The sequence below is a fragment of the Chiroxiphia lanceolata genome, chromosome 22, assembly GCF_009829145.1.
Source record: "Chiroxiphia lanceolata isolate bChiLan1 chromosome 22, bChiLan1.pri, whole genome shotgun sequence".
Taxonomy (NCBI): domain Eukaryota; kingdom Metazoa; phylum Chordata; class Aves; order Passeriformes; family Pipridae; genus Chiroxiphia; species Chiroxiphia lanceolata.
Genome location: NC_045658.1, coordinates 7,920,521 through 7,931,915, shown reverse-complemented (window position 1 = coordinate 7,931,915; position 11,395 = coordinate 7,920,521). Strand labels below are relative to the sequence as shown.

At 39.2% G+C, this 11,395-nt stretch overlaps 1 protein-coding gene across 6 annotated transcripts in view; it reads right to left on the bottom strand.

Annotated features, from left to right (window-relative positions):
* Positions 1–11,395, bottom strand: part of PER3 (period circadian regulator 3) — a 29,749-nt gene that overhangs the window by 11,266 nt on the left and 7,088 nt on the right. Inside the window, exons 8-20 of one of the 6 annotated variants that reach the window (XM_032708763.1) lie at positions 11,174–11,280; positions 10,783–10,939; positions 9,745–9,850; positions 9,238–9,363; positions 8,591–8,717; positions 7,379–7,523; positions 6,617–6,744; positions 5,981–6,187; positions 5,108–5,359; positions 3,865–4,601; positions 2,591–2,756; positions 1,863–2,040; positions 1,085–1,235 (exon numbers count right to left, since the gene is read on the bottom strand). In XM_032708763.1, coding sequence (XP_032564654.1) covers positions 1,085–1,235; positions 1,863–2,040; positions 2,591–2,756; positions 3,865–4,601; positions 5,108–5,359; positions 5,981–6,187; positions 6,617–6,744; positions 7,379–7,523; positions 8,591–8,717; positions 9,238–9,363; positions 9,745–9,850; positions 10,783–10,939; positions 11,174–11,280 — 2,587 coding nt within the window. The other 5 variants (XM_032708762.1, XM_032708764.1, XM_032708765.1 and 2 more) reach the window with 5 other exon arrangements.

Below are 11,395 nucleotides of genomic sequence, written 5' to 3'. Positions count from 1 at the left end.
CGTTTCCTTCTACTGTCAGAAGCCTGGTTGTATTCACAAAATCACAATCTGCACTGGAAATATGAGCTACTGCTTAGGAACAGTTTCAGGACCTCAGATAGAAAATACTAATATTTGCATACCAATACATCTCATAGCATTTGAGATGTAAACATTCAACAGAATTTTCTACAAGATCACTGGACATCATTTTGCTATCTGAATCAAACACAATGTCCTAACTACAACAGGACATATGATTTTTATCAACAAGGTATTAGGAAAACAAAGACTAATTTTCTAGTCTTCTTCTAGAGTCAAGGACATAGACGTCTCAGTTTTTTCCTCTAAGAATGCATACCACACATCTCAGAAGGCCACATTTGACAATCCTAGCACATACAGCATGCAGTGCTTTAACAAACATGAGACTTTTCTGCTGCACAAGTACATGAATGTAGCCCACTCTGCCTTGAAATTTTCTGTACAACTCAATATTGAAGTGCTAAGTCTTTGGGGGACTAGATCTGCCTTGCTCTTCTCCACAGCACCTGAGAGCACTCTAAACTCATATGACATTCAGAAGCAGTTTAGCAAAGTGCCCAAGAATTATACCAGCTAATCAAGCATAAGATACCACCCACAGTAAAACAGCTATTTTTGTGTTTCTTACTACAGACCTGAACCTCCTGTGATTATGAGCATTTTGCAGCTTGCTGAACACACTTTCTCCAATCTTCACTGATATCCCAGCATTATATGCTATTCAATCATAGCAACAATCAATTTTATAAGAGCAGAAGTCCTAACATGAACCGAAAAACCATCTCTAGTTGTCTTACATGAGATCATGACACTATTCCCATTTATCCAATACCGTGACCGAAAGACCTTTCTACAAATAGTTCCTACGCAGAATTTGCATAGCTTGAAAACAAAGAAATACAATGGCAAGACCCGTATGTTGGCATTTCTCAGGGTACTCGAGCTCCTTTCCTGCTTATACTGACATTCATGACCCCAGCACTGTACGGTGACCCTGGCTAGAAATGCCTTGGCTGGCCAAGGCAGGAATGAGCTGCCAAGTCCTCTCCCACCTGCTCACCTGGGTGCTGATTTGCAGCGGGACAGTCTGGGTCCGGATCCACGTATGCACCTCTGCAAGCTCCTGCTTTTGCCCATCTGTAAACCAAGGCTGCTGCTTTTGCATGACTGCCAGCTTCTCCAGATCCTGCTTTAAAACTTCCTCTTTAATTCTGCAGGTAACAGAATACCTGTGAACACAGCTATGCTACATGAAGCAAGGCAGGCACTGACTATACTACATTGTGAGAATCTCTTCATCACTACCTATGGCTGAAGCCTAGACAGCATCAGCTGTTGAAAGGGGACTGTACTTTGTACTTTATCTGCTTTGTAAGGCTCCTTTCAACACTGGTCTAACAGTCAGTGTTTTGTTTGTTGTTGTTTTTGTTGGAAGTTTTTGTGTGTTTGGTGTGGGGTTTTTTTGTTTTCTTTTATGGCTTTATGTGGCTTTACTTTTAATGTGGAAACTCATTACAAATTATAGATAAGCCAATTGCAAGCAACTTGCAAATAACCCGTATTTTTACCCCTTTATGCAATTCAAAGGATAGGACAATAACCAATCCCATTAACACTTCAGCAAAAACATCACATGTTCCCTTGTTTTAACTGAGGGGGGAAATGGGGAAAAAGTAGACAAAAGTAAATAACCAGGGCCTAAATGGCACAAAAGTAAACTAACACACCTTCTTGAAGTTTCATTGGTATGCATGCTGTTTCCATGGTACATCATTTTAATTCTACAGTTCTATGCACAATTCCAAAGTACATGTTAGAAACTGTTCATGTTTTCCAACCTGTTTGGCATTTGGTAATTCATTAGAACTCGCTCAGGTGTATGATCCATCATCACCCAGGCTGACTCATGTTTCGATTTATAAGCTGTCTCTTTTTCTTCTGCTTCCTGCTTCCTCTCTTCTTTGGAAGTTTCAGAAGAATAATTACCAGTAAAATACTTTCTGCTTTTCCCACTACCTGCTGAGAATGACCATGAAAAAAATAAATGCAGATCCCAAAAAAATCCCAATAATTCAGCACAAAAAGTAAAACACCACCATTGTATTCTTGTGAGTTAGTTCTGCAATACAAACACAGGTACTCCCAGATGACTGATCTAGAAATTACTACCTATTGAGAAACCAAAGATAAAGTGCATTTTTTAAGTTATTCAAGATCTCCAAGGCTCTATTCACTCTTCTCAAAATTAATTGGCTCAACTCCTCTGCTTCTGAGAGGTCCTGCTCTAGGTAGATTCACCTTTACACAAGTAAGATGTAAACCAGTGTCTAATGAAGAGAAAAGTGATAATGAGCAAAATGAAAGTGACTTCCAAGTTAAAGGAACAGCTTCTTAGATTCACATTTCCAGCTACAGTGACTGAAACAAACTTGGCTTCAAATACTGGAAGCTGGTGAAAAGTAAAGGTTACAGATCCTCTTACAGGAATTTCCCATTCCCATTACAGTGCCTTATTATTAACTACATGCTTGCAAGCCATCTAACACCAAATATCTAACTTCCCTACCTGTGCCACAACCAGAAGACTCATTGAAGCTAGAGCCTAAAGAACCAGATAAAGCTGATCCACTGCCTGAAGCTGCTGAACCTGAACCCAACTGGGAGTCCTCGTACAGACTGTGGTCAGGAAATTCATGAGAAGCACTGTTATCATTATCTTCTGGATCATTGTCCTGGAGACAAAAAACAAAACCAACATATCCATGGAAGTTACATTTAAGTTTGCAAAAGGAAAGTCATGCATTTACTGAAATTGTCACGTGTTGACCAAGTTCTCCTATCAATTCAACAGGCTTGGAGTTTCTAGTTCTGAAAATGAATGGCGGTCTATAACTCAGGCTAACCCTCTTCATGGGTGAAAAATCAACAAGCCTCTATTCTTGTTTACTGGTTCCTGCTATGAATCCTTCCCCACTTTGTCAAGATGTTGTGCTGTTGCATAAAGTTAACATTTTCCGCTGACAAGAGAGAAGCAGTCAGCTCCCTTCACATCCTATTAGACGGCATGAAGCAGCCACACACATCAAGCAATGGTGCACTACAGGGAAAATGAGAGTCTTCCCCTGATTCACTATGTGAAGCAACTGCTTCAGCAGCTAGAGGTACACCAACTCCCCTTCCAGGACCCTACCCTGCAGTTTCAGCTGATCCAGCCTTTCCAGCCCAATCTGGATTCAGGAGCCAACATTTTTTTCCTTGCCTGCAGAGCTCAGATTCCTGCCTCTGAGTTTACCGCGGAAGTTGGAGAGGCCTTTTCTATGCCCATGTATGGAAACCGACCCACACGGATCCCTGTTCTTCGTTCATTAGCTGCATCCCTGGGAGACAGAGGGAGTAATTAGAAGAGTATCTTCCCTTTGTTTTGGTTCTCCACAGAGACTGTGGGACTGGGTGAAAAAGGATGCAAATTGCGCAGCACTAACCAAGTTCCACATGCATAAAAGCCCCAAACCCAAAATTCTAGCTGACAGTTCCATTGAAGAGGCTGTTGCCAAAATGCAGAGCAGAAGCAGCTTGTGGCAGCCTAGACCAGAAGATCTTACATTTCTGTCATTTACTAAGTGCCAACACTGTACTGGTATACGTTCCCATAAGTGCAAGTATAAACTGCTTTTTCCGCCTCCTGTGCTATTTGTGTCCCACAGCCTACATAGCACAGCCAAAAGAAAAAGCAGCTGACAAAATCTGTGTCCCTGAAACACAGATCATCACCACAGGTTCTGGTGGCAGAACACCATGAAAATCAGCTTCTCCTCTACGTTAAAAATTTTTGTTACTTACGCATTTATCTTCTGCATGTGGTTTAACATCAGCACTAATGGAAAGTTCCATGGGCTTTGGCAGCTCTTCTTGAAGCAAATTCAGCTGAAGTGGGGAGCTGCTCCGTGAGCTGCTCAGCAGGAGGGCCTGGTCACACTGGCCCTCTTGCTGGTCCTCCCTGGATGCGTGAAAAGAGGCTGGAAAGGGCTGATCCACACAGTGTAGTGCTAGTGGTGATGGTGCACAAGGAGAGGGGGCTGGAGGCAGTGTAGTGCATGGATATGAAGAGGGGGGATAAGCACACTGAGGGTTAGGAAGAAAGACATTTTGAGGCATCTGAACATACATGGGGAAACTCTGAAAAAATACAGCCATAAATGTGCCTATGCTTGGGGGATAAAGGGCTGGGCATGACTGTGCTTCACAGCATAGTTGTGATGATGACAAGGACTCAGGTTGTAATGAGTGAAGGGCAAGTTCCTCTCCTGCAGAAGAGGCTGGAAAACTAGAGAGTGGATCCAAACAGACAGGAAACCCCGCAGGAGAATGGACATTCAAACTGGAGGAGCCCAGAGAGGACACTTCTGATGGAGAGAACAACTGTTTCTGAATTGCTCTCTTCTCACATGGAAGATTATTTCTATTTTTACTAGAAGACTGGCTATCTGAGGAATGTCTCTGAGGTTTCTGGCGCTTCAATTTTCCATGTCTGCCCTTTTTACAGCTAGCTGGGCTCATCTGCTTTGAAGGGGAATCTCCTAAGAAGAAAGAAAAATAGATACATTCACTAAATGACAGACCTAGGGGGAAAAAAAGAAAAAAAAAAAAAAAGAGAAAAACACACAGATAATTGAGTGTGGCTTATTCAGAGAGCTGACCATCCTCTGGATAATTCTTCCATAAATTAGTAATGGATTTGCTGATGTATCTACAGTATTTTCCTTCATGTCATCAGCTTTCTTATCAATCACTTTGGCTTATCCCAATCAGATCTTTTACATTCTTTCAAGGAGAAGCAATAAACTACTTGGGGATTTGCAGGGTTTATTGCAATAACTATCTGCTTTGTGAAAGACAGTAAGATCCAAGATGGAGCAGACCTTCTATGTGGGTAATGCTGCTGTCAAACCCTGCAGTTCAAAGAAATGTTCTGTTTGCAGACACAGTAAGACACTAAATCATACAAAGGAGAACCTAGCTCCATGGCTAGCTTGCTCTTTTTAAGTCAGCTAGCAAGTCTTTATTTCTCAAAGCTGCTGCCTACCTTGGCCACAGGAATGTCTGTTGTTACTTCTACTTCCTTGTTGAAAGTAAGTCCTAAATGGAGAAAGCAAGATCCTCTGTCGGAACCTGTCAACATAGTTCTGTTCCTCCTTTTGAGTGTGGGCTGACAACGTCTCCTTTGTTAGCCCAACTGGCTTTAAGTCCTCAGGCAACATAGCAGGACTCTGAGCATTTACAGGAGGCAGTTCAATTTGTTCACTTCCAACAGCAGTATCCTCCATTGTAGTCACTTCTTTGAAGAGGGAAAAAAATAAATCACTCTTTGCTCTGGCTTTCTGGTGTCAACTCCCACAACACCCAGAGGGTTACACAAAAAACAATCTCATCTGAGCTACCAAGCAGATACAGGCTGCAGAGGTAGCAGGAGAAAACACCCTTTATACTCAAATATAGTTACGTTAACATCAACTGAGCAAATTATTTTGCATGGTCTGGAAAACTTCAAATTCCCTTTGAAGTTATAGGCAGTTATTTCTTCATATTTTCTTAGTACAATAGCAGCTAAATACTGATTTTTATGCTTCTTTCTGCATTAAAATGAACTAACATTGGCCCATAAGTAATTTTGTTTTAATCCTCAATGGCCAAAAGCACATTGTTGTGTTTGAGGTATATGTGATGACATTCAAGGGGAAAGGAAATAGTGCAGTCTGCTAAAACTGTTTTACTAAAATACTCAGGCTCAAGTTTTATTCACAGTGTCCCAAGAAGTATCTCAATATTTCAGAATTTGCATTCAGAAAAATGTATCTTAAATGGACAAAACTTTCTCACAGTATACTTCTGTCTTGAAATACTGTGTAAATTCAAAAATCAGTGAGTCAAGTCAGTGTTTTGCAAGTGTGAACAGTACCTGATTCAGGGTGTGGGACGTGCACTATAGTGCTGCTGTAGCTGCACTGGCTGGTGACAGACACCACACTTGGAGCCTTGTTGGACAGGGTCAGGTCTGCCAGAGGAGCTCCCACCACGCCTGCAGTTCTCTGGTCTTTCAAGGCCTCTTCCAGATCAGCAGATATTGGAGTGTGGGACTTAACTGCTGACAGCATAGCAGTGTCTATTGGTAAATGACAAAGTTTCTACATGGAATTTCATTCCAAGCACTACGCTCCCAATTCATCAAATCTGACTGGTTCAGAAATAACCAGTAACTATGCAGACTATTAAAGAAGACAGTCTTCTATACAAAAAAACATTCATATGCCAGTATATACTAAATATGGCATAAAATGAGTGAGCAACAGAAGGTTCATTTAGCAACAACAAACAATACTTTTTTTGATACGTTCTAAGTTCAAAGACTTAACATTGTAGCTTATGCTTAACTGTGAGATTTAGGCAAGGAAACATTTACCACACACCTAAAATATCGTTAGCAGCACAGCAATTTAAAAAGTGGACATAAACCTTGGAACACATAACAATTGACATACAAAAATTAAATCAGTTGTTGCGGTTCTATTACGATTGTCAGTACACTTTGTGTTACCTTCCAATGCCTGGACTTCCTGCTGACTTTGCTGGACTTGTTTGTCATCTTCTGAAGATGATGATGATGTATTTGCAGATGATTTACATTTCCTTTTCAATGCTGGAATACTGCAGCTCTCTAGATATCTGAAATGAAAGCATATCACAGGAAGCTCTCCCTACTTTATGTTTTTTATTCCATTAGGAGATATAAACATTTGAATAATCCAAACTGGAGATCCAGAGGTTGTTAACTAGTATTTTAAATTCACTGCAGGAAGTTCTGGACACGTATCTGCTTTCCAAGGAGTATTTTAAATAAAATCTATTACTCTTTGAGGAGGAAAAAAAAGAAAGAAAAAAAAAGAAAAAAGATTACATTATCCACTGGGTTAAAAATACTGAGATTCTATAAATTATATCAACTTTCTGTTTTATATGGATATTCTCAGAGGGTATAATGAGAAGACACTGACATATTATGCCCATCAAAATTCACCTGAGTTCCTACTGCACCAACGGTGAAATTAGCAGTAGACAAACGTCAATAAATAGTTGCAAACAAATCTTAGGTCCTAAATTCCTCATTACTGTGTAATTCAGATTGAACAATCCATCCCAATGCTCAGTCAGAAAGGGAGAAAACTTTACAAACAATCCCAAATTCATCTCACAACTCAAAACCCAGACAGTTTTAAGACTAATGCAAAATGCTTGGATATTTACCTTCCACCAAATAATCTTAAACTTGTATCACTAAAATTGCTTCATAGTTTATTACCTGATGATACTATCGACACAATTGATCTGCTGATAGGAAGGAATATGTGGAGTCTTCTTTGGATCATCATAAAATGTGTTGCCTGGTTCTTCTGTGCTATCACTTCTCAATGTCTGAAGAAAACAGGAAGCAGTGTGCCTCTTCCCTAGAATAGAGGAAACCTTAAAGATTCCTCTTAAGGGCATCTAAACGTTACCCTCACCAAGACATACACAGATATATACATATATATACACACACACACGCGCATTTATACTGTGATACACATATATAATACAGGGATATATGGCCTGTGACAGCACAGCTCTCATTACTAAGTTATTCTCTGCATTTTCATCTCAATTTATATGTTTTGAGGCAAGGGAAGGAGAAGGGGAAACTATACCTGAAATAAACCAAACCCCCACACACTGCCTTAAACATCCACTCCGAACAACTAGTAAACACAAAGAAAACAGCATATAGAAAACGCCTGCCTTTAAATTGTAAACAAAGCTGTAATTAACACTACTCTTCTTTCAATTTATACATCACAGAATCCAACCCGCTATTTAACAGTAATTCACAGCTTTAAGTACCATGGATACACTGGTCAGAGTCTTATCAACTTTAATAATACAGTCCTCTAGAACAACACCAGCAGTTAACAGTAACTTTAATAGACAGTATCATAGTGGAAAATGTTTTAATACAGATTTCTATCATATTTGAGGAAGCATCCAGGTTTCTCCATATATTTGCGCTAGGTACTAACTGCAAATAATGTGCATTAGCACAATATTAAGCACTCAGTGACTAAACCCCTACTTCAGCAGGAAGTGAGGCAGTATTGTCAAACCTATGATTGCTTCAAAGAGTCCATATAAAGTAACTAAGGGAAGCTTTCACAGTACTTGCTACAAGCATATGTGCATTTTCACTAGAAAATGTTCAAATAAATAAAAAAGTAAATGTCTATTAACCTAGAGACAGATACGTTCCTCCATACCTCAAGAAGCAGTTAAAAAGTTATTGCATCTGCTGAGGTTTCTTTAAGTGGTGACTTTGGGGTTTTTTTTTGCTTATTTGGGTTTTAAACAAAACAAACCTCTTCCTGTGTTTAAGCCAAAATGCTATCTAGAGTTCTTCAGCATCACACCAGCTAGCCAAACTCATGGTTACACATCTACAGGAGTTCATGTTATCTTACAGAAGATAACTACATTAACTTACCTCCTAGCACTTCTGAGCTCACAGCCTGTTCATTTCCATTCTGTGGCTTGCTCCTTGATGCAATATATAGCTGCTGTCCCAGATTCTTTATTCGGTTGACATCTGCACAAACTTGTTGCAATGTCATCTTGAGATATGTGAAAAATGTGAAATCAGAATAATATGAGTGCAAAGAGGCCACAGGAGTTGATTTGAGTTCTTGTATTCTTCAAATTGAAAGCGAGTGGACTATCAGCCTAAGCCTAATATCTACTGGTATTTGTAGATTTAATGAATCCAATTATCATGGTTAATTTAAGTAAATTACCTGTAATAAAGCTCAAACAGCCTCAGCATTTGAAAGTTTTAATACTGATGACAAGCCCTGAGAGTAGGAGTAAGCTGATGACTTACCCAGGAGCCTCACAAGGAAATTAGGTAATTGCAATGCTTGTTTTAGCACAGTCAGTGTTTTCTATAGCAGTCAGCAAAATTAAGAGCAAAGCCCAAAAGCCAGCACTCTGTAACTGACCAATTTAGCTTGAATATAGCTGTGTTCTTCCCACTTCAGTAAAGTTCATGATGAGAAGTGCATATGAGAGTAAACATTTTCATTTTAAAAGTGCATTTTTACTATTCTGCAGGCAGTGACACACTTATAGACTTACTGGTTCCTGTATTTCCTCTGCACAATTCCCATTGGAGTCACTTGAAGAAGCTATGCTGATATAGTGCTCGTAAGAGCCACTGCTTCCAAGGCTTCCGTAACCACTGGAAACATTGCTGTGAACTGGCTGTATGAGGGCGAAAAATAGTAATTAAAAATTCATGCTTTTAGAGAACAAACTGAAGGAAACAACATACTTTACAACACAGAACTTCAAATAAACACAGAAAATCAGGTGAAAAATCCATATTTGTCTGGGCTCTACCATGTGCTTAGGAAGAATTCTCTACTATACTTCAGACTGTTTCAGGAGGTAGATTTATCTTTCAACACACAAACCTGTCAAACATTTTTTTTTGTAATGAGGCGGGCCTGTCTCCATTCAGAACTTTCCTTTCAGACCTTTTAAAAGGTCATCCTCAAAGTAGTCTGCTAAGCAGACTCAAGTTTCTTTAGCCTCTCATTCAGAAGACCATCCAGTGTTCTGAAATTCCTTCATCTTTTTTACCTGCAGAAGCAGTTTGTAAATTTGTCCTTGCAATTCTCTTATCTCTTTCTCCACGCTGCTCATTTCTTTACTTCTTACAGCAAAGACATCTTCATTCAGAGGGCTTCTGGAGAGAGCCAACAATATTTCACTATTCATTTTAATTTGATGAAGAAAAGGTAGCTATAAACAGTTAGAACAGATTCTTTATTTTATTATCATTATTTTATTTTGACTGCTTCTCTGAACCAACAAAAAGGGATGTCATCTGTCCCAACAGTGGCTCTGCTGGGGTAGTGGGGCAGTGCTATGAAAGCAGGTGGGCCCCAGGGAAGTCAACAGACCAGCAGAGACCCAAGTTACAAGGCTGACAAACATCTACCCTTCCTTCACTCAGAAGACAAATTCACACCACATAAAATCTTGAATAAAAGATCACTTTGAAAAGTCAGAAGACCATCCCAAAAAGCCATCTCCTATAAGAGAAACCAGGTAAGAAGAATACAGTCAGTCATATTTTCAAATCTCCTGGAAACTAAGGAGAAACACCTGCAAAATTAACTTGCACATTCAACACTAATTGCATTTTTAAAAGACACAACTTTGGTAAATATTTAGATTCTGCATCAAGTAAATGTTCCAGAAGAAAATATGCCAGAAGGTCAATTAATTGAGTTTTTTTGGGTGAGCCAATCATGAATTTTAAGTAATTATTTGTTAAAGTGACCTGCTTTTTATGTTGCTTTTTAGCTTTTACTCATCTAAAACTGGTATTTTGATTTAGACATGTCCATTGTTGCAGTATTTGGACATCAACCATATGAAAATACATGCTAAAAAAAAAAGTTGGTTTTGTCTTTTAGTTTGAAGTAATTCACTTATTTTCATACTTCATAAATGAGACTAATGCTGTTCTGAAGGAATGGGCTGAAGACAGATACTAGGTAGTTGTCACATTTGCAAGAGCAACATTATGTCTCTAGTTTAGTATAGACTTTTTTGTTTTGCAGAGTAATCAATGAAAAGGACTTTAATAGATTAATGCTACAACTGACTTACGTCCGGACTTTGTGTCGGCCAATGATGAACACTACTTTCCTGCTCCAAGGATTCACAAAACTGGACCAGCTGGTATCCAGTATGACATAATCCCCATTTTGAGTACAGAATCTAATAGGTAAATGTTCAAAAGGGGGTTGGCCAGCAAATTTCAGTACTGAAAAAAAAAACCACAATGAAGAAACAAGGTTTAGTTTACATTATGACACAGTAGTGTAAGCACAAACACTAATGACTGGGGTCCTTAAAACTTTGTGATTCAAGATGCTTTGATCTCAAACTGATTGCACTAAATTTTTGTCTAGACTGCACATAAGTCACATGTCAAGCAACGTGATAAGGAAAGAATTGGAAAACCTATAGAAACTCCTCTAAAAGCAACTGTACTTACTTTTCCGGTGAACAGTAATCATCAAAGGACGATCTTCCGGGTGCAAATACATCAGTATGGATGTTCCAATTAAATCTTGAGGTAAGTAACCCAACAAAGGCACTGCTCTGAAACCCAAACACATTATCACAGGTTATAATAGTTTTGAGTACTTACATCCTGAACTCTTTGCTTGTCAGTGAAGGGCCCATGCATGATCTACAATGGAATGAACTAAAGCTA